The following is a 24232-nucleotide window of genomic DNA, read 5'->3' on the forward strand; positions in this document are numbered from 1 at the left end:
GGTGTAATCCATTGCAGTATATCTTTTTTATATAGTTTTGGTTTGGTGTCCAATGATGGAAGACGCGTCAATTACAGGTTCGGATGCTGTATTCAGAATAAAAAACTTCTTAGTCAGAAAATTTTCTGTCATTAATTAAACATTGGAAGTTAATTATAAATGACGCTTCAGTATATTCTTTTTCTTTATAATTCTGGTGGAAGTAATCTGAACAAATCTGTATGCAGTATGATTGTTTAGTTTATAATAACGCATTTTAGATCATATGAAGTTGATCTTTAAAAAAAGTTGAAAGAATCCCATTTCTCTCTGAAATGCAGTGCACTTGAAGCGTGAACTCGTATGTAATAGTAGTGCAAATGTAAATCTGATACAAGTTGTAAAAAAATTGTGTACTACAGTACTGAGAGGAATGTCTTTCCATCACTGTGTGTCTGCTCCAGCTCCACTGTAGAAGTATTTTTCTTCAGTAGCCCAGGCTGACACATGTATGTGGCCTCACTGATATATGTATTTTTGTGTGTTTGATATGCATGCTTGTGTGAGTGTGTGTATATTTGGGATGATCAAACTGCCACTTCTGCCAACACATAGAACGTGACTGACTAAAAAATCAGAAATCTAAGACACAGACATGTTCCAGCATGAGTCGCACACACACACACACACACACACACACACACACACACACACACACACACAGAAAGAGAGAGAGAGAGAGAGAGAGAGAGAGAAATATATAGATAGAGAGGGACTGGCAACATTTTTAAAGCCATTGATTGATTATTGGCAATAAGCTTGCCGGTGTGTATCACAGCCTTTACAAGGTATGAATGTGTGTTTGTAATACTCTTGTGTCTCTGCACATTGTGTGTTTGTTCATGATGAAAAGAAGCCCACAACCTGCCTGTGTTGCACACACAACCCGTAAAGCACCATGCGTTACTGTATGGGGGTGGTTCAATAGAGCTGCTGCGACACACACACACACACACACGTGAACAAAAAAGTTTTTACTCTTGATCACGTTTTGTAGCCGAAGCTACAGTGCATCCCCCGACCTCCTCTCACCATGACAACCGTGGACTAACCAAAGGCATACACAACAACACACAAACGCAGACATGCACGCTCATCTCCTGTCTCTCCGGGATCATCATCAGGTGACAGGTGACTGCTGCTGTAAAAAAACTGACACGGAACATCATCATCATGTATGTTTAGTTTAAAACGACAGCAAATGAACTCACATAGATTCCTCACATCCTTGGACAACTTAAGAATGGTAGCTGTCTGTCTCAGATACTTTTTCCTGCCAGGTTGCATGCATGTAAGAACAATGTCACCTTCTTAGCGGGGCTGCCAGCCACCTCATTAAATATTGAATGAAATATTTAATATTTTAACACCCTTTTTTCCATATTTTTGATGATTCGGTGCAAATCTATCGGAGGCAAATATTAAAAGTTAGAGTAAGACAACATGTTATATCTAAACCAGATAATACACTTCTCAGTGATCACTGCCATATTCATGGTGCTGCATCCTTTGAAGGACAATGTCTGAAGAATTTCCTGAGAGTTTCCAATTTATTATCAGCTATTTTTTCTTTATGGAGTCTGACATTTTGATGATTCATCATCAGCAAGAATTAATCTTGGGATAGGTTGGGCTACAAAAGATCCACTGCAGCACAATTTACAAAAATGAGCTGTTAATGTGGATCAGACTTTGGCTAACAGTTTTTCTTTCTTTTTTTTTATTTATTGCATTGTTTCACTATTTCAAAATGCTAAATTATTAAATAATTTCTAGTATGAAGTTATCTTTTCAATAATACATTTTATGAGCAATTTATTCTTGCTGAATGCGAATATTAAACATTAACACAATTGAATGATGCATTACAACCCCATAATAATGAACTAAGTTCTGAGTATTTCTTCAGTGTCACAGAATCAGTGCACCTATGAGACACATGTGCTTGTATGTCTTTGATTGATGCAGATAAGATTTAAAAATAACTCAGGGCTCAGTAATTAAGGATATTTGCATGTGAATACCATAGCAACTCTTTGCTGTAAGAGCTTACCTGAGTGTGTTCAGTGAAACGCTCTGATGAGGTTTTTTCAGCTGTAATTTTTATTTTCAAAAGTTAAAGAGTTCACCACCCAGATAGTCTCACAAAATAGTTGATGCTTTCACGTACAAACAATGCACTAGCATAAATAAAATTACTGTGTCGTATTATGTCAAGAATTGACTGGCAGAACGAAAACAGGATGTGGTTCAGCTTATTTCCCATTTATCATTTTATAATAAAATTACATGATTGCACTTCATAATTACAGAACAAATCACACTTACATGCTTATACCACAACAGTCTGTAAAGTAAATATATTTTAGTACATATGACAAATGAACACACTAAAATCATTGTAGCATTACATCCACAACACACACACACACACACACAGGAAAATGAAGAGTTTTTAATTACTTATCACAGTCTCTCAGCCTTGTGTGGGATGTAGCATGGCTGGTTATGGACACTGTCTAACCAGACAAACTCTTTTCTTCCCCCTCCCCACCTAGACAAGACACAAACACACACAGGCATACACACACAGATGTTATGTAGGATAATTTTAACACCCTACTCCGACCTGAAGGTGCCACACGCTATCACTGTGCGTGCTCTGCAGTTCAGACAAGGTCAGTTATTGGGCTGAGATTTCTGTTTTAACGCCCCTAGTTGGAGTCCTCGTGCTTACATGCAGACACACAAGTATCCTCACATGGACATGTGCAAACACACACACACCCAAGGAAAGGAGTGAATGTGAAACCATGTAGAAACATCACACAAAGCACACAAAGCATCACAAAGACAGACTGACAGAGAGCAACATACCAGACATCTTTCTTCTCACTACACACACTATACATCAATGCTTAATTGACTTAACATTGGGAAGATATTGTGGTTGACAACTTATTGTTGATCTATTTTTACAATGTTAAAGTTTTTTTAGATATAATAATAAAGACCCATACTTCCCCAAAATAGGACTACTCTCAGATGGGGCAAATTTTTAAAACTTTCCTTTTGTTTCCAAATGGCTGGAGTTATTCCAGCACTTATTCATGTCCAGACAGCATAATGCCACTACATTGCTCGTAAATTAGAAAGACTAGACTGGATTAATTTGCCAGCACAATAACACAGAGGAGATGGTATAATGAAAAATCCCTGAACACTGACGTGAACGAAGAGGAAATATGTCATAGACATCTGTCATGACCATTCAAACTGAAAGCTAGTCTAATGGATTTCCACAAACAAATTACATCATATAGGGTAGTGTCTGTTTTTGAAAGGTGGTTACATGAGGGCTCAGATCCAGGATGTTATTTTAATTTGAACTGTTCTTCTTGACACTGATCGTCTGGGGTCCACTGTGGAATTTCTTTAGGCGTCACTGTTCAGAATGATCTTTGCACATACTTTACTGTATGACACAAGGAGACAGCGCGCATTCACTGACATTCATCTGCCTGTATGTGCTCACCTTGTAGCTGTGTCCGAAACAGCTAAGCCAAAAGGTGATTAGGCGATTTTTCGACGCTGCAATTACTCTGGAAGCAAATTGTGTTTCAAACTTCAACTTAAAAACTCCAGTGCACTCTAAACATTGACTTTAACATTTTATGTTTATATCTTAAAACATGTCTGGAGGACACAGAGTGAAGGAAACTGAAGTACTGCTTATGTACTGTGATGCTAATAGAGATAATTTCTTCTTTTTTTAAGTTTAAATAAGTATTTTATAATTTATATATCTAAAATTCAAAAATAGCTTTGGGCGTATATGCTGATTTATATTGACCCATAGTCAGTAACAAATAACTTTACTTTTAATGCTTTAACTTTGGAAAGATGAGGTGACCATGTCAATGCGAAGGAACGAGGGCGAATAAAGGTAAATTCAAATGTCAGCCTATTGTTGAAGGTTGAAAGGTATTTTCCTCTCTCCTTGCCAGTCCTTGCACCAGCCACCCATCCCTGCGTCCCGTTAGCCTCCTGCACCTGATTTCATTATCACCCCCCAAACCCCAACTCCTCCACCCTCCCTCCTACCCCTGCTGCTCATCACCTTTCCCTCTGGTACCTGACGCGTCTCACCTCTCCTGCTCCATTACTCTGCCTCGCTCTCCCTCATCCTTATCCCACCCACCATCCGTCCCCTCAATCTCTCACATTTGCCTCCTCTACCTACCACTGTCCCTCTGTCGCTCTGGCTTGAGCCCCTCCCTCGCCATCCCTCTCTACTTTCTGACACTCTATGTGTTGCTGGTGAACTTCCTTCTGTGTTCCATCTGCCCCTTTCCCACCTCTCCCACTCCCTTCCAGCAGACCCACCTACTCAACGGGTGCTCGCCATACAGGCAGGTGGGAAGACACACGGCCCAGAGCTGTCAACTCACTCCTCGGACAGTCCACGCTCTACCGCAGTTCAACAGCAGGGGGAGTTTCAGGCTGCCAGGGACAGGAGGGAGTGGGGGGCCCAGTTTCTGATCGTGGAGGTGGACGGACTAAAGAACAAACTAACACCTAACACTGACCTACTTATGTTTGGAATATTTTTCTTGTTTGTTTTTAGAATTTAATAATATCTCTGCTTAAACCAAAAATAATCCCTGTTTTAATGTTTTATCCAAGAAGAGGAAGAGGCCACTCTTTTGTGCACATCGTTTAAATCTCCTGTCTTCTGTGCAAAAACTTGACAGTAGAACAATTTTACTTGCTGTAGGTGGATCTGAAACTGCTCGTCAACAAATGATCAGTTGTCATGGAGAAAATGAGATATCCCAAATGTATGACTTATTAATGATTTGTCATTTTTTCAGTTTCCAGCTCGTCAGACCAGTTTTGGTTTTTTTTTCATATTTTGCGTCAAAGTACATTGAATGTTTTTTAGATACATGGCCTTTAACCTTTTCTAACTTTTTTTTTTTTTTACCAAGTTGTTATTCTGTTAATCAAGAAAATGACTGGTAGATTAATCAATAATGAAAATAATTGCTCAGTTTTATGATTGTAGTCTCTTCTAAACTGTTTGGAGGTTGAATTATTGAAAGCTATACTAAAATAATAGAATAACAAATATAGTTTTCTAAATTTTTTTTCCCACCTATCTTATTTTATCATTCTAGTCAGTGTGCTATTGTGATTTTGTGAGCGGTTGAGACTGACAGAGTGATAAGGCTTCATGCAATAAAATGACATGAAGCTTGTCAAGGATGAGGAAGGATTCGTTCCATCCCAAACAGTGTTCAGGTAGTTGCATCTTAAATGTAGTTTAGAAGTGAAGCTCATGCACTGGGTTTAACTCCCCAGATATTCCAGTCATTTATGATGCTATTTTGTCTTTTTGGCCGCAGAGTTAAATTTCAAAAACCTTGCAAACACATGCTTGTTGAGTAGCTGTTATGGTGGATTCTACTCACCACCAGCCTTCTAATGTACCTTGTGCTGTATCTATTCCTTAGACAACATTATGCTGCTCAGTACACAGGAGTCTTATGATCTGTCTACTGCCCCCACCTGCTGGTTAGAAAGCTCTCATGTTTTTGTTACTCAACAAATTGAACCATGGCCAATTTCAGTGTGTTTATTTGTCTGACAGTTAGTGTGTGTGTGCGTGCGGGCGTGTGAGCGAGCACAAAGATATGTTCAGTCACTTCCACCCACTTAGTTTCTCTCTCTCTGGCGCTCTGGTTCACAGTGATCTTTCTCCCACACCTATATCCTGCACCCATTCGACCTAACAATAAAAGAGCAGAGCTGCATCAGTCTGGTGCATCAGGGCCACTGGCCTAATGAACTTCACATACTGACAAACACAAATAATCAGCTGCCCTGTTAGAAAACCTTCACGTACAGTAATAACAGTTTGCTGGCCAATGTTGTTTATACCACACCGTTGCTCTCGAAACCCGCAGGAGGGGAGAGTCTGTGACCTTAAGAGCTGTGGGGCCTGTACTGTCTAATTCCATGTTTATGGTTTTGCCTTTTATAACGCACACAGACGGAGCTGCCCAGGCCACAAGCACACGGAAATATCATCATGCACCCTCTCCACTTCTAATTGGTGCCTTGGTACCATCCCTCTGGTGAGAATTCAACTTTGTGCAGGCTGACCTGAGGAGTACTTCCAATTTCAGCATTTGTTCTCTTCCAATTACTTTACTAAACGCACAGTATTAAAACCAATATTCAGATGTCAAAAAACTTTAATTGAATATATTTTCATTAACAGTGGGCCCTCTCTACAAAGAAATGAGGCAACAATCATTATACTGAGATTACATTTCTGATTATTTTCTATACACTTCAAATATAATAAAACTCAAATATGTCAATATTAATTGCAAATTATTCATAATTATATATATATATACTCATTTCAAATATTAACCTCCTTGCTGTCTTTATTATGAAATTCACAACATTGAGATATAAAGAGAAAATTGAGTTTCAAAAAATGTGAATAGATAGATTCGATTGGTGAACAGCTTTTTAATTGTGTGCCATGCAAAAAGCGTTGACATTTTTAGAACACTGAAATTAAATATAAATTCAACCTATAGTTTCCTTGGAAACAGCACAACTTTTATTTACAACTTTACTCAAGCCTTAAAACTGTACTTTTACAGAGAACTTGTTTTTAAAGACTAGATTTATAAGATAGGCACAAGATTTTGAAATGACTGCAATGAAAGCAGTGACACAATGTCTTTTGTGCCACAAGTTCTGTTCCCAAACAGCCAGAGCAGGTTTTACCATGTTGAGTTTTGTTTTACTTTTTCCAGGTACTTGCTATAGCTGAGTAGATGAATACATGCAAAAAAAAAAAAAAACAATATAAATGGAGCATCTAAATAGAGAAAAAATCGAGGGCTGAAAACTTTTTAGTGCTTTGAGTGAATAATTATGGCCTGACTAGACGTAGAACTGGCCGCAGGAATGAGAAAGAAAGGGAGACTGAAATAGCGAAGACATATTGGGGGTGGGGGTTGTAGCGACCTGCTTGAGTTTCCATCATAGTGTGATGGTTGATCAACCTGTGCCTGTGGTGGTAGAAACACTCTGTTCCCATCTGGAGGAGGGGAGGGGATCTTCCATTACACAGTCTGCCTACCTGCCCATACAGTCAGTCTTATTAAAGCTGTCTGTAAACCAGAGTTCAGTTTATCTGCCTATCTGTTTCATGTGCCAAAATGACTATCAACAGCTCTGTATCGTGTTTATATGCAACCCTGTCTATCAGTCAGTCTGCTTGAGCACCATCCTCCAGCTGTCTACCATATTGACTAAGAACCCTGATTAATTCCTTGTGCTATGCATATTCATAATGCACACATTCACATGTACGCAATGAAACACACTAGAGAAAATCCTTTTAACTGCATTTTTCCTTTTTTCCACAAGGGGTCATAATTACAATGTAAAGATTACATCAGCAGGTTTTAACAGTAATCCACAGCCATTTGTGTTTGGTATTCTTGGAGGCTGATGATGTAAGGAGAGAGAGAAGCAAATTATTTCAACGCATTCAGTCTGCTAATCTAGAGTCGAACAGTCATCAGCAAAAAAAAAAAAAAAAAAGTCATGCTATTGTTAAATTACAGCCACAATTTTGTGAAATATGCCTGCAATAGCTATTAAATTAGTGTAATTACAAATTTTACAATGTAGGCAAATGTTTGCCAAAATGTGTGTTTTGCAAGAAAAGGGAGTTTCCAATATACCATTGGTTGTGCTTAATTTGTAATTTTTTTAACTAACTAGTTTAAAAACTAACAAAATGTTAAGGTGTTAATAAAGAGATACACCCGTTAATAAAGGGAATTATGATTCACATGATTACACAATTTTGATTGATGATTATTTAGACATTTATCAGTCATGGAAAATTTCAGAATGATGCCTTTATGTATGTATGGCCTTAATGATGTGGCTATATATGTCTATACTCCTGATTAACCTTTTATACACTGCTGGCATGGTGGTTTGGTGGTTAGTGCCGCTGCCTCACAGCAAGAAGGTTCTGGATTCGATTGCTGGGTGCTTTGTGGAGTTTGGATGTTCTCTCTGTCCCTCTGGCTTCCTCCCACAGTCCAAAGATGCACAATTGAACTACCCTTTCCACTACTACATATTGTACATATTCTATGCTTATTCTTATTCTTTGTTGAAACACATGGATTTATTCTACTTTCATATTTGCCATCCCTATAAGTGACACTGTGGCCGCTACTAGTAAGATTTGCTCCCAAACTAAATATTGTTGTATCTCAGTAGAATGACAATAAAACTTCTTCTTCTTTAATTGCTTAACAGTGAATTCCAAACTTCCCCCAGGTAATTGCCCTGTACACCTTATATACCTTACCCAGTGTCATTGTGAATCTGCACAGTACGTAAATACATGAATTGTGTTTGTTGTCTTAGTGATAGCAGAAAGAATCTGTGAACTAAAATGAAAGAAGGTTTATTTATTTATTTGTGTTATTGTTCATATTAGTTTCCACCTGTAGCAACAATAATAAACTTTTGCTTCATCACTTAGATTCACGGGAGGCAGGCCAAAGGGTGGTCTGACTTCCCATACTTGTGTTTAGTTTCGTTTGTCAGCGGGTGTTAAATAGGAAGCTTTTGATCCTAAATGGCAGCCACTGGTCTGTTTACTCCAGTACTGAACTACCTTTCCCACAATGCCCCGCTCCTCGGTGCACGTGTCAACGCTGCCAGCAGACCGGACTGGACGTCACATTCCTGCATCGCCTCTTTCCTCAGTCCGGGACGTCGGAGTTACCACCAGACACCTAATCCTCTTTCCCCCCTTCTCGTTTTGAGAAACACACCCATGACACGGCGGATTTGATCTCAGGGGGGGATCCCGGGTTCGCCAGGAGTCAGAATCTCACGTCGGGTAAATGCTTGTCTCATTCTGAGCCCGTTGAAGATTTGTATGTGTATGTTTGTGTGACCGTTGTAGTGCTGCAACCGTTAAAAAAAAAAGCACATAACAGTTTTTAAAACATTCGCTGTTTTGTTTTGGTTTTTTTTGCTGAGAATGACCTGTTTTGTTTATTTGTTTTATTTTTACCTCCACTTGGAGACCTGTTGATGTAGCGCAGTTGTCGGACGGCGGTTTGCAGTCCTTAATGTGTGGCCTGTGGTTGTTTACGGTTGTGTACTTTAGAGCTAGCTAACGTTAGCCCGGCTGGTTTAGCCGCAAAGCTTGCGTCACCATTGTCACCGGCGGTGCGCGGACAGGGCGGACACATCAGGCCGCGCGGCCGCCGCCAGATGTGGCTCTGCCGCCGTGACAGGGGCATCACGGTGCGGCCGTTCAACACGACCCCAGCACCGCCGTCCCGTCTGGATACACCACCTTGCTAATTGATGGACGTAGCACTAGCATCCGAGACAGCATGGGCGTGGTTTTGGGAGCGCAAAATATGAGTAAAGTAGGTAATAGTCAGCGTATCGTTGGTGTCAAGTTGGCTTTGTGTTTGGTTTCAGCAATGGCGCCTTACAGTTGCAGGATAGGAACGAGTGGTCAGATGTTAATGTGGTCTGTAAAGGAGCTGAGATTGCAGCAGATCAGCAGCTTGTGTCAGCTGTTCGCCCTCACAACAAAGACCGGATCACATCCGGTGCCATCCAGGACGGAGATAAATCACTGTAATGTCATCAGCTACTACCTGAAGAAGGAACTGTCATCCCGACGGAGGCAGATACAAACAGTTGTTCTGGTTTGAAGGTTACTTTGAATAATTATCACTGGACTAGCACGGGATGGCACAAATGTAAACCACGTGGAGCATGAGCTGGGAAAAAAGGCGTACCACCTTAAGAAAGAAGTACATACCAACGAATCCATTTTAAATTGAGACACTTAACAGGCGACGATCAGTCCTGTAAGGAGTCCTCAAGGTTGTACTGAAGTCTGCTCATAACATTCCAGAGATTCCTGCTTTTCATTGCTTTGCATGGATGTCAAGGAATGTTTGCATGCCACCACAAGTCACACTACAGACCCTTAAGACCTGAGTGAGACCTCTGTACAGAAAACAGGATAACAAAAATTATTTGATTTTACCAAACCCACTGAGAGGAGCATTTGTTTTTCTGAATGAATAAAAAGACACATGGGTGATCCATTGCCAAGTTCCAGTATTATAGCGGTGCCTCAATCGTGAACATGCATTAGTCTGCCAAGCAGTTTGTCAGGTTTAGCCAGTGTCTCATCCTGTATCCAGTATTCATAGTACACTGGAGACATTTGAGTTGGCCACAAGCCTGTGGTCAAAATCTATGTTTGTTTGTTTGTTATTTTACTGAAATAAGTAAAAAAAAAAAGCACACAAAAATTTTAGATAGATTTTCTAGATTTTGTTTAAACATTCATGGAGAAAACATTTCTTTCACAAGTACATGATATAGAGTTTATCTGTGTATAAATCAATCACAGGTAATTATTTATTCAGGGTCCTATTCCATAAAACCGATCTAATATTTAATCACTCTCTCTCTCTCTATGTATATACATATGCTCGATGGGGAGGGGGACTGAGGTGTTGAACTTTGCCCTCAGAGATCAAACAATGAAAGGAAATGAAAAATCAATCCCAGAGTACTATCAATCAATCAATGGTCCCAGGGTTCAGCATGGGACTTTCAACCCCGTGCTTCTTCTTAAAGGGAACCCTATGAAATGGGCTAATGTTTATAGTTGTGATGCATGCCCATTTATATGCATGTGGTGATTTCAAGAATGTGGTGGAGTAGTGGCCACAGCTGCATATTATGGCAAGAGTGGGAGTTGCCTGCCAAAAACTGGAACACCCTGAGTCAAGCTGCAAAGCAGAGACGTCGCCTCATTTCAGTGGGAACTAATGCTCATGGAAGACGGAGTGTGGAAAGAGAAGAAGGAGACACAGGGAGATAACATGGGCCATGATTGAGGGAAACGTTCAGTTGCTTTGTGAGCAAAGAGTTCTTAGATGGTGTAAAGATGAAAATTTGACTCCTTTAGCTTAGTGCAGGGATGCAGAGAAGTTCGCTAACATATTATGAACCCCATGATAATCCCAGCATATTTAGGAAACAAGCAGCTCTGGTCTCTGTATTGCTGACATGTTGCTGCTATTTCCCGTGTGTTCAACCCTCACAGATAATGGTCACTGTTTTGTTGCAGACTGACCTTTGTTGTCTCCCTTTTCACTTTTGTTCACATTCAGTTCTGAGGCCTCAGAACTTCTTACACTCCATACAGGTTGTGGAGGCCGTGAGCGTTATTACACACCCTCAGTTGTTTGCCAGGTCTTTTGTTGCATGTGTGTGTGCGTGCACGCATATGTATGTGTATGTAAAGATTTAGACAGAATGGCATTGTTGGGCTACCGTTCCACAGTACTGCACAAGGCCAATCCCCTCTCATTAGGTCACTACAGGGGCAAAGGGAGACAATAAGGCTATTGTTAAATGCATGTATACACATACACACACACTTGGACCTCCTTGTGTGTGCTTGTGCATGCTTTCCCTCACTGGTCTGCTCTTCTATATTCAGGTCATCCAGCTCACACACTGTATGAGTAAACAAATTTACTCACAACAGCTTGTTACAATGAATGGCAGGCAGGAATTACAACACTCCTTTGAAGTTGGTTTGTATTCCTTAACTCTACAAATGCAAATTTCTCATTCAAAATTTTGCTTATGCCTTCATAAATGACACTCTAGGGATTGTTACTTTCACCTGAGAAGGTTGTACGCGTGTTCTCCCTTTATTTTAGTGTTATCTTGCCAGTGTACACCCTGACTTCAGACATGACTCTGAAGGGCATGAAAACCTGAGCAAAAACTGTACTTTCTATTTAAATTCTCAAATATCCAAAAGGATACCATAAAAACATGAATAAATTGTTTTATTGGATCTGTTTATAAGGTACAGAGAAATGCAGTGCAGAGTACCAGAGGCTGCACAGAAAAGATAAGTACTCCAGTACACCATATGCAATTAAAAATAATTTTCTTGCAGAGCCACTTATTTTTCAAACCGCTGAAGTTTTGTTTCTTGCGTGTTCCTGTTTTTGAATTACTATGCTCAAGTTGAAGAGTCAAATGTGTGACTCCATAAGATTAAAAACACATACTCGTTTTTGTTTTACACGTTTTTGTTTTTTTATATATTGATAATCACCATGCTGTCCAAATTATATTCAAACCCATGTGTGACTTTGTTGAGATGGCCAGTCAGTGGTAGACCAGATTAAAACTATTAGCAGCTCTAGCTGCATGGGGTGAGAACATTTACTTGGACTCCCACTGAGGAGACTGTATTTGTTGTTCATCACTGTTTGGGTTTTAGGGATTATTGTTCTTACTCTTTGGTTGGTGTGTAAACGTATCAAAGACTGCACATCATTGATGGCTCAGGGCTTGTTGTGTTTTCTGTGTTATACCATGCAGCCCAATGCAGCCAGGGTGATTTGTTAGGAGACTATGTCTACCGTCTACTTTGGTGGGAATGTGTCTGTCGATTCAAGATGATAATGTTTGATATAGTTGTCATGCGTTATCCTACTATTTCATCCAGAAAGAAATTTGTTGTCATTAATCTTGAGAACAGATCATTAATTTTATTTTCAGACAGATTGTTTTTACTGTCATCATGAAATTTTAAATCAGTAAATTTTAATAAAATAAGGCAGCCCTCAGCCTTGTATTAGAGTTGAGCTCTCTTTACTGAATCAAAATGCACGAAGAAAAAGGAGATATTCATGGTCTTGGAAAAATCGCCACATTATCAGGCCTTCTTACCTACCAATCTCACAGTATGTATTAGTTTTTCCATATCTTTATTACAGAGTCGCTTTGCTCAAGGCCCATGATAACAATTGTTTCTCTTTGCAAGATATCTATTATAGAGCATGTTAGATTTGCTGTCATCACTGCTTCATGAACAAAGAAACAGTGTGCTGCCCACTGCCATGCTGTGTCTGTCTGGCCAGTTTAGTGTCTGTCTGGTTGGTGCTGGACTTTGGGCACAGTATGGTCATTCTGTACACACAATGCTTTACATTTGACATTCTGGATTCTTCTCTATTTGCCTGGAGTGTCATTGCCTCCAAACACATTTTTTGAACGCTTTCCCTGACTGTTTATTATTGTATCATGCAATTCAGTCGACTTGAAACTCTGAGTACTAATGTGTCCAACCAGTGGTTAGTTGAAAATTGAGGTCACCCAACTAAGCATGGTTGTGGACTGCTGAATCATTTCAGTTTATTCAAAATCATCAATGGCCTCAACAGATGAGCAGGCAGCTCTTTATTGGTACAGCTGGTAAACTTGAGTGTGAAAGGGTGGAGACAGGAAGGGACAGAGGAGGAGTGATTAATGTGGGATGAGGGACTGAAAGGAGAGTGGGACAGACAAACGAAAATGGAAATGGTCTCACATTATAATGATCTGTGCACTTCCAGCCCAGTGGATATATATACATTGATAACCAGTGCAGCAAACTGCTTCATCAAATTGACTGACTGACCCCACAATTCTTCAACAGCTTTATTTTTTTTTCTCTCACAGTAAAACAGCTTACTCAAATAATCTACTGTCAGATCAACAAAAATTTAACAAATCCTTTAGTAAAGATGCCATAATTCAAGTAGGAAATTCTCTGGTTTCACCTAATCATGCATATTAGTAGCTTTTCTTTGTTTTCTCTGCTTAATATCTTTTGCTTTTTGAATGGATGATTAAACAAGCAATCTCCATGTGTCATCTTGAGGTTTTGGAAACTGTGATGGCTGTTCTTTACAATTATCTGACACAAAACAATGCAGTAATTATTTTCAGGGCAGATTAATTGATTAAAAGCTATGCCACTGATTTAGCGTAACAACCCTCTATCTGTCAGGATCAAAACTTCCTAGTCAAACTCCAGCAATGACCCGCAGTGTATCAAAACTATTCACACCTCAGTCAGGTGTTCTGGCATGGTAGTAGCCCCAGCAGTGAATCATTCTCTCTTTTTGTGTGAAGGAGAAGAGATAGGCTTACTTAACATGCAAACAGTTTTTTGTTTTCATGAAGGCCCCTCAGCATCTGCATCAGTGTCATCTTCTTAAATGGAACCTTACATCATTGCATCATCTCGGGGTCTATGCGCTGCCAAAATAAGACTTGTGTTTATTAAATGGGAGATGTCTTGTAATGCTATTTGTGGTCTGACCTTGCAGAGTCAGTTTCTCTGTTTAGCTGAAGTTCAGAGGGGCCACCGGTCTGCTTTCTATATTCATGTCATCTATGTTTGTTTTTCTCGTCTATGCTTAAGATAGCAGCCTTTTCTTCATCTGGGTCAAATTAATCTTTGGTCTTTTTCAAACCTCCTCTTCTCTACCGTTCCTTTTGTCGTTCACAAGTGAGCAAATGTGTATCAACCAAGGCAAACAAGTTTGTCCTCCACCAGAAGCACATTGATGTTATTATGACAAACTGGAAAAATAATTTCTGCAAGCAAATGAAAAGTAGACAACAGCCAGCACCATACCAGATCTTCACAGTATGAACTGAAACAGGTTTGGTGTCATGTTATAAAACGGAGCAGCATAGATAGGACTTTAAGTCCCATTTTACATACACTGGTGTCATCCTATGATAATGCATAATATGTAGGATGCTGATTGATAATGAGGCAAATGGCAGAACTAGATAAGAGCTGTATAAATGGATGTGTCAATAGCTACTGGCAGCTTTCCCATAGGCAGTAATTCTATACTCTGTCTCAAGGACAAGAGTAGGACAACAGACTGGACTCTTTCCATGATCAGTATGCACCAGTTGACTCATTGTTGCAAACATCTTATTTTTCCTGTGTGCCTCTCCATTCATTTTAGCTGTGTTTGAGTTAAACTTTGCTCTATTTACTTCAGAAACTCGCATGTGCAATCTGACAAAATTGAAGACCAGGTATAACTATAGTCATGCTCAATGCAGGGCTGTTGTGCAGCTGTAATGCTCAAGTGTATTACAGTATGCAGTACCACATGTTAATGTTTAGGAATATTTGACTGGCAAGTAAACTGTGTGTTAGGAGGCTGTCAAAGAAGGATGCCACTGGATTGTGACATGACTTGGATGACTCAGTGATATCCGTGTTATTTGACCTGAGCTAACAGAATTTTGGTTTACTCATATGTAGTCGGGAAAACAGAAACACAGCTAGTAGTTTTAAGTGTAATATGTCCAATGCTGTAAAATTGCTCTGAATACCAAGTGTGATTCTCTTTTGTTTAGATTTTTTTTTCTTGTTAGCAACAGACAAAAAGAAACCACATCTTATCTTACATACACAGACAAAGTTGCTATTTATGCACTTGCATATATGCTTATTGATATGTACTTATTCATGTATTTTATTGTCTAAAGAAAAACCTCTTCAATGCTCTGAGTGCTGATGGCTCAGGCTCACTAACTGCAAGTCATTGCACTAATAAAAGCTCTGGCATCATTGTCTGGAAGGATTGCACTATTGACACTAGATCAGCTTCGGTCATATTGACCATGCCACGTAGTATGACTGGATTAAAGCATTAGCCTGAAATGTCCATAAAGGAAATTAGCTGGGCAGTTATTCAACAAGAGGATGGTTCAGGTTCCAGTTTTGCTCAATAGGGATCTTATTGCCGAGGTCTGATCTTCTAATGAAGCATTTCCCTCTTGGTGCAGTGTAATAGCATTTTTCTTGGTATTACTGATACTCATAAAGGACATTGATTTTATTTTAGTTATATTGAAAAAGTGCAGTTATATTTCTTTCTATACTTTGTGGTTTTGTGAATTTGAAAGGGGAACTCATCCTACAAAACTGCAGCAGATAGTAAGCTTGGACTTAATGACTGAAGATAGTCATCAGGTATTTAACACTTTAGATTACTATAATATTTGTTATCCCTGCAGCCAAAACCAAAAGAAAGGCATTAGACCTAGACCTAGACCTAGCTGGCTGCAAATGCACAGGGCTCCCCAGTGCGTCCCCCAGGGTTCAGCAGATACCATTCTGCGTGCTCCAAGGCCATAAATCCTCTTTTCATGGCTGGTGATCAAGCTGTGATGCAAAGGAGCTTAGTAGCCATAGACAGGCAGGCAGGAAGCTGCTTGCCTGTTGGCCTCAGGTCAGCTGATCACACACCTACAGTCCAGAGAGAGTGACAGCAGGGAAGAGGTGGGAAACCAAACTGAGAAATTAATATTGAGTTGACATTTGGCCAAACAAATTAAGTTTTTTCAGAAGATGGATGCAGTGTAGTGCCAAACCAGGGCACATTTGCTGTTGGGTACTTTGGAAGCACACTGCAAATATGGATGTTTTTTGTCATTAACAAGGCTTTGCACCGTCTTTGAATGCTGGGAAGTTGAAAGGAAGCAAGGTAAGGGAGTCATGCTGAGTGTGTCAGCTTACTCCTCTGCATCATTTTATTTTCCTCTCTGTACAGGTCACTTTCCTCCTTCCCTCCCCCTCCTCCTCCTCCCCCCTCGCCACTTGCAGCACTGGTTGCCATGGAGAATTCCTCAGTAGCGTCTGCATCGTCTGAGGCTGGGAGCACACGTTCACAGGAAATAGAAGAGTTGGAGCGCTTCATCGACAGCTACGTCCTGGAGTATCAGGTGCAGGGGCTTCTGGGAGACAAGGCAGATGGAGACTTGGATTTGGACAATGGTGGCAAGGTGCCACAGGTCAGACACGTCTTACGATTGTTAGCGTCCTTATCTGGTAGGAGCAGTGGTTATGTTTTGCAAGGGAATCTCGTGGTGGGTTTCAGATGTTCCATAACACAACGGAGGGTTGCACCAGCTCCCCTTATTATTAAAATGTATATGTAAACAAGACATATCCAGGGTGGCTAGTGTATGGATATGCAGCCCATATGTTTTCACCACACACTCGTGCTGCTTTGATGTAATTTGTCTTCTATGCATCCATTCATACAGTATATGTACAGACACAAAATAACCCGAAGATGGGCTCAAAAACAATGATGCTATTTTGAATCACTAATACAAGAACCTTTGTCAAGAAACCTCTCATTAATAAAATATTTGTGATTGTGATTCAAAGCAGGTTTTCCTTGCATTTAGTTTCCTGCCTTTACTTTTGTGTTAGTTTGTAGTCCTTATTTACCCATAAAAAACCCAACCACTTTCAGAAATGATAGCAACTTCTTATTGCATTTCTCTCTTCTAGTGGACGGACGACTGCATTGACAAGAGAGATGGCAGCTTCACATCTTCACGGGGGAGAGGCTCATCCAAGCCGGTAGGTATGCATGTGTGCATCGAAGGGTTCTGCTAATTGAACAGTATTCACCTTACTTTTACGTTTTACCCTACTATTGACCTTTATTTATTAGAAATGCTCCGATCAGTAGTTTTGGGCACAATCACCAAAATCGTGATCTGCTGATTGCCAATAACAGAATGGTAGCGGTTTGAGAATCTACCATATCTTTTATCTATAATCTAGAAGGGAGTGCACCATTTGTAGGTCAAGCTGATCAAGCTATTTTTAGCCAGTATCGGCCGATTATGATCAGCATCAGATCAATCTGAGTATCTCTATTATTATTATTTTTTTTTTTTACTTACCAAATTCTTTTGTGCAAGAACCATTTTATTATATTTGAGAGATTAATGATTGGTGTTTGTGCATTAAACATTCACTACTTACTCCTTCTGTTCTGATGAAGATTAATGGGTATGTTCTCAGTTCTGTGTGTTCATGTAAAGAGACCAGCTCTAAGTGCTTTATAGCTCGTCAGCAGTTGCAGCAGACAAAGCATGCTTTTAATGACTAACATGAGATACTGCAGGGCTAGAGTCAGACACTGAATGATCCTAAATAATTATCACTCAATTAGTCAGCTAAATGTGTCTGTGTGTAAGATTTAGATCATTATTGCTCCTCAGAGATTCATTGGAATGACTCATAAAGAAGTAAACAGTGAGGAAGAAACAGCATGACTCCAAAATACAAAGGAGCTTGCAGAAGGTACCCAAATTGAAATCTCAGTATTTATATCAGTAGATCAAAAAACGGAGTCCCAGAAATCATGAACCTTTCATTTTCAATTTGTTTTGACAGTTAACTTGAGGAAATATGATGATGATATGAAAGAGCTAGCAAAGCGATTTTTGAACCTTTTAACATTTCTTTTCTAGTGTAGTACACTGTCAAACTCAGTGAAACAAATCCAACAACAATTCATTATTCACACAAGAGCTGTCTTTTCTCAACTCTACAGGACGAGTGGGAACACAGCAGTAACGGCAGTACAGGCTCCAGACCCAGTTCAGGATCGAGACCAGGTTCTGGCTCACGCTCTGGCAGCAGAGGCAGAAACAACCAGTTCAAATGCCCTGCTAAGGTGCTGATCCAATTGTGTTATGTGTTTTCTCTTTGCTATTACGATATCCCCTCAGTGTTCCCTCAGTCACTGCCTCTGAAAGAAATTACTAGAAGAGAGAGAATGTCAGTTTTTATGAGACTTTGAGGTCCCGATAAATTTGCTAGTTCTGCTACATGTCTCTTGACAGGCTCATATTGTGTTTTTCCCTCTGGACTCTTTACTCAGCTTCGTGAGCATTAAAATACATCACCACAATACTTCATCATTGTTAAATGTTAATTGGCCACTCCACCAATTTTGCACATGAAGAATGGCCTACAACAGGAACTCCAAACCACGCTATTCATGCTTCTTTTTGACTATTTGATTGTTTGTTTTTTGTTGTCTTTTTTCCTGCGAGTCCTTTGACTTTTTTGCAAGGCTGCGCAATGTTTGTAGAATACCCTTTTATTTAAAAGCACAAATACTGAGGGGATATTGTAGGTACAAAACTATATTAGCCAAGTATGCTAGATAAGTTAGAGATGATGTGCTAAGAATTGTTTTGTCATCATGTTAAACTTTTCCTTGTGTGCTGTCTAGAATGGGAACAGAGACGGCTCCTTTGACATCCTAGGCACAGACATATGGGCTGCCAACACAATGGATTCACATGGGTAGGTGTCTTGCTGTCTCACAAACTTGCATGTTGTACAGCCTACTAAGTCTGAATCCAACCATAGTTTGTGGGAGTAATATGATATAATACACACCAGTCTCTTGTTCTTTGTTTTGGTTGGCCTTTTCACTTTGACTTTCTCAAATCTTGATTTTAGTTGTTAATATCAGTTTTCATTGTCATTTGAGGACCTCTGTCTAAATTTTTCTCAACCTGATTACCCAGAGGCATCATTGCTCAGATTTAGTCTTCCTGGACCCAGTTAATTTCAGATTTTTACGTGAGGAATACATGTTAATCCAAAATGTATGTACCTTTGTGTAACTTTTCACAAGCAATGCCTTAAAGTAGATCTTGTGATTAAATGACTGACAAGAGCAGGGCCTGAAACTTGGAGAAGAATGAAAGGGGGAAAAAATGGAAGTGAGTAGGACATTTATTAATTGCGCTGAGGCTGAGGCTGGGGGTGGTCTGGGAAACCGGTCGCCATGGCAACTGCAGCATGACGGCTTCAGATACGTAGGTCTCAGCCACGTTGGCACTTGTGAGCAGTCAGCAGACCAGGGAAAAAAGTAAAAAAATCAGTTTCCAAACTATGGTGCCACTCATGTCAATCCCATACTTATAAGGTGATCTTCAATATTGCAAATGTAAAGTTGCATAAAAATGTTAAGCTTTAAGTTATTTTGAGGAATTTATGACATCTTTTTTTCCATATCCTTTGTTTTCTTGTGTACATTTTAGAAAAAGATTTGTATTTTATATATTTATACATTATATAATATAGAAAATCGTCTCACATTCCTTCTTCACATTGCTTTTTTACATGCTTTGATGCGCTCTGTCTAAACTTTAGTCTGTCTTGTCTCTACATGAAAGAGGGGCAGGTTGGGATGTGCAGCCAGAAAAACTGGACTTCAGTCATTTCCACAGGAAACATTTTAGAGGAACATCAAAGCACCTTCCACATATTGACAGAGAGGGGTAAGATCTGGGCTTTTGACCGGGCTTTTTATCTGCTGTGTATTGTAATTTGCTCTCATTACTCCATATTGTCATAGTTAACATCTTTCAAATTCTCCTCTGTCACTTTTGATCAAAATTCATGTGTCATCCCTTAAGTTTACAGTTAATTCTCTTTGTCAGGATGAACAAAAACAAGTTTGAGGAGGATGACGGCATTGATATGAATGACATAGAGATGTTCCTTCCCCATCTGCGCTCTGTAAGTCACACAGTTTTGTCCTTTTGTGGAACTGAATCTTTTCATAGCATCTAAGTTGATTTGACACAGTTGAGTATGTCCTTTTTACAGAAAGCCTCTATGTTAGTTGTTAGAAAGCGACCTCTGGTGGCATAACTGAACAAAAAAAAACTGGTGGTGTGAGCAGAACAATAGTTCTTCTATTCATCATCAAAATCATAAATTAATCAGCTCTCCTGACTTATATGAAGCAACAGTAGAGCAGTTTTGTGTGCTGAATAGCAATTAACAAATATAAGATAGTTCTGTATTGAGATAACTGATTCAATCAGTCTTAAATGAATCTTTGGTGACACCTTCTGGGTAGATGCTGAAGTGATCTTTGGTTGATATGAGAAGTAGATAACGTTCTTACACTGACCTCCAGTGGTCATATCCATGACTAACATTATAATTTTTTATATTTCAACATATTGTTTTCACGTTCAGTTTAATGCAGTGGTCCCTTATAATGTTTATAATGTAGAAATTGTTTAAACCAGTAAAGAATGTTGTTTGGCGTTGTTGAATTTTATGGCATTAAACACTGAAGAGAGTAGACAAATAGACTAAACACCTGTCTGCATAAAGCTATTCAATTAAACTGCACCAAAAACTGGAGCCTTTAAATTGACAGTGTGATCTACACTTCTCTAAAATGGATTCAGCACAAACTGTTTTATTGCAATGCTTTCATCTTCAGTAGGTGTACTGAATAACTGTCTCAGCCACCACAGTGTGGCAACAAAGGAGTGATGTGGGTTGATGGAATCTGTGGCAGCAGACCCTTTTTTGTATCAGTTGCTGTAATGCTTAAATAATAATATTTTTTCAAGTCTGGCCCAAAGCTAAGTTCATATGTTACCATTAAAGATATCAAACCTTCTCAATGTGTCTCCTAATCCATAAAATATATATATAATCTGCAGTCCCTGTCCTTAATTCAGTTTAGGATAATTTAATATAATATAATGGCGCAGTCTGAGAAAGACAAATCTTGTGGGTGTTTTCAGTTATAATTTTTTCAATCCAAAATTTCAATTTCTTGTGTACCTAGACAATGTTTCCACACTGAGCTTCAACAGGCAGATAATGGAAGGAAAGGGTGAATTTGGACTACAAAAGACTGTTACTTGTGAAAAGCCCACTTGATTTGGCTAGCAAGAACAGACTGAGGCACTGGTGGTACAGAGTGCTTCTGTAATGGGCAAATATTTCCTTTCTGTGCTCACAATCTACTGTGTAAAAGGCTAGTTTAAGATATCTTAAATTCATTTTCATATTTTTCTGATATGATGCATATGCCCCCAGTGAAAGTTACAAGGCAATAGGCATTGTGTTTTTCCAAGGTAAATTTTAATCAGGATTCACTCTAGGTCAACAATGTCATTTTTGAATCAAGATGTCTTCCATTTTTCAACCAACAACAAGTACCATAAATATTATCCAACCTGAAGTCAGGTAATTTGGAGTACAAAAAATAGCACAAAAATATGTCAAAGAGAATTGTGAAGTAATTAGTCACAAATTGACAAAACATTCACTGATTATTAGACCATTAACAGATGATTTATATGATACTTTCATTTGAGAAAAAGATTTTAGTATTTTTTCCCAGCTCATTTATACACATTATAGATTTCCAAATAATATAACATTTGCTTATCATAAAAATTACTTTCCAGCATTTATGCAATCATTTCCCATGTAACCAAGCAACAATAACCCGCCAGTCATGCCTCAGAGCTAGTGTATGGTAGGGCTACATCATCCACTTCCTACCAACATTCACTTCCCCTTTATAGGAGCCAGAGCAGATGTACAAATAGCCTTGCAATGCAGAAAACATCCCAGGAAAACATGAGCTATTCGCTAAGAATGGTCTTCCTCCTTTCACCCTCTGATGGTGCTGCACCTCTAATGGCCTCACTGGAATGTCAACCGGCACGTACAATAGTCTAGTGTCAGGTCTCACTCACTCACTCTCACTCATCTTCTACTGCTTATCCGTTTCCGGGTCACGGAGGGTGCTGGAACCAGTCCCAGCTCTCGTGGGAACACCCTGGACAGGTGGTCAGTCCATCGCATGGCCAACATATAGAGACACACGGAGACAAACAACCACTCACACTCATAACGCTCATAACCTAATCCTCATTAACCTAAACATGCATGTCTGGATGATAGCTGGTAGATACCAGGTCCAGGAACCAAACCCATGTGGGGCAATAGTGCTAACTACAATGCTGCCTTGCCTTAACAAAAGCATCCAGGGTACTGAAGAGCAAGTATTTGATCCCTGTGATTCTAGAAAAATATAAAACATAAATACTATTTATATGACATTATGATTTTAATAATCCATCATATTTGTATGACACATTGTAAAACCAATTTTTACAAATGAGTATTTAAGAAAAGTTAGAAATAAAACTAATTAGGCTTAAAATGAATCACAATACTATAACATATAATAAACAACACATAATATTGTGACAAATAAAATACAAATTGGAGTAGAAAGTCTGATTACACAGTCAAATAAAAATGTAAAAAATTAAGGCATTTTAAGTGTAATGATCGTATGTGATTATAGATAGTGTGGTGTGAGTTCATTTTAAACGAAATGAAGCAGTACTTTTAAATTCTTGTACTCACATATCATCAAAAACTGGAGTGTCAGTCAGATTAAAATTTGAAAACATCAGCTTGGGCTTTTAGAAGCTGTGATAGCCATCTGTGTATAATGTGCTTAATGATTTATCAACTAAATAAGAAAATGTACAGATCAGTTACTCAAAAATTCTAATTATCCTTAGTTCCAAGCCCTAGTTCTCTGTTTTAAAGTCAAACTCCCTCCCGCCCTTGAAAGACAGAGCCCTAATTATAGTGCAAACTGCAGATTCAAGAATGGTGGCAAGAGTTCAACATTTTTTGAGAATGGAGGGCACCAGTGAAGGAACAGCAGGGTAGGGTGAGACCAGAAAGCGGCTAGTCATTGAGGAGACATCAGGTCTCTGGTGTGAGGACAAAGCCGTCCAACAGGGGAACAAAGCAGGAGTCTGGAGTTGAGATATTACAGACTGGTCGGCCCCTCCGTCTAGAAGTGTACGTGCCGCAGAGCAGGACTCGGGTTGACAAGGGACATTGGGGGGCGGGGTGGGCTCTTTTGGTGTTCTGTCAGCTGTCAGTCTGTCTGAGACCTCCCTACCACTCAGTATTTATTCGCACAGATTTACTGTTTCTATATGTTTATGCTCTCTTCAAATGCATTCATCTGTCTCCTTCATGTCATTTCTAACATCATTTTGCTTCTTCCTATTTGCTGTTTCCTTTTTCCTATTTTCTTCTGACCAACATTATTATACTCTCTCCTCCTCCCTCTTCTAATGTCGTCCTTCACTCCTCCCCTCCATCCTTCAAATGTTGGTGGGCAGCAGAACAATATCCAGGGGGTCATGGTGACCGGCAGCCCCCTCCCCGTGGTCTCTTCCTGCTATTGTCTCTGGTCATACTGCTGCTTGCCTCTTCCACTCTATCAACTACACACATACTGGCTTAATGACGGTTTTATACTGTGGGTTCAATCATGGGAGAAACACTGGAGACTTGAGTACATGCATGAAAGCAGGATACCACAGGAAATTGTGACTAGGCCACAGAGAAATTCATTAAAAGCTCATAAGCGACGTAATCTGTTAAATTTACCAGAGCAGCCATTATATGTAAATAGATACAGAAAGTCAAGTTAACAATATTAATGTTAATAATAATTTATTAATGAAATGTTTTTCTGTATAATAAAAAGGTCAAAAAGATGGTAACTCCAATCCCCCC

General features: G+C 39.4%; 1 protein-coding gene across 3 annotated transcripts in view; it reads left to right on the top strand.

Moving 5' to 3' along the window:
- Window positions 1–8857: 8857 nt before the first annotated feature.
- ctif (CBP80/20-dependent translation initiation factor) overlaps window positions 8858–24232 on the top strand; it is a 41957-nt gene continuing 26582 nt past the window's right edge. For all 3 annotated transcript variants that reach the window (XM_029516263.1, XM_029516264.1, XM_029516265.1), the window contains exons 1-7: window positions 8858–9001; window positions 16584–16824; window positions 17333–17404; window positions 18390–18512; window positions 19077–19150; window positions 20032–20136; window positions 20299–20377. In XM_029516263.1, coding sequence (XP_029372123.1) covers window positions 16648–16824; window positions 17333–17404; window positions 18390–18512; window positions 19077–19150; window positions 20032–20136; window positions 20299–20377 — 630 coding nt within the window. In that variant the 5' untranslated portion in view covers window positions 8858–9001; window positions 16584–16647. The remainder of the gene's footprint in view (window positions 9002–16583; window positions 16825–17332; window positions 17405–18389; window positions 18513–19076; window positions 19151–20031; window positions 20137–20298; window positions 20378–24232) is intronic.

Source organism: Echeneis naucrates, chromosome 12 (genome assembly GCF_900963305.1).
Source record: "Echeneis naucrates chromosome 12, fEcheNa1.1, whole genome shotgun sequence".
In the NCBI taxonomy this organism is placed as follows: domain Eukaryota; kingdom Metazoa; phylum Chordata; class Actinopteri; order Carangiformes; family Echeneidae; genus Echeneis; species Echeneis naucrates.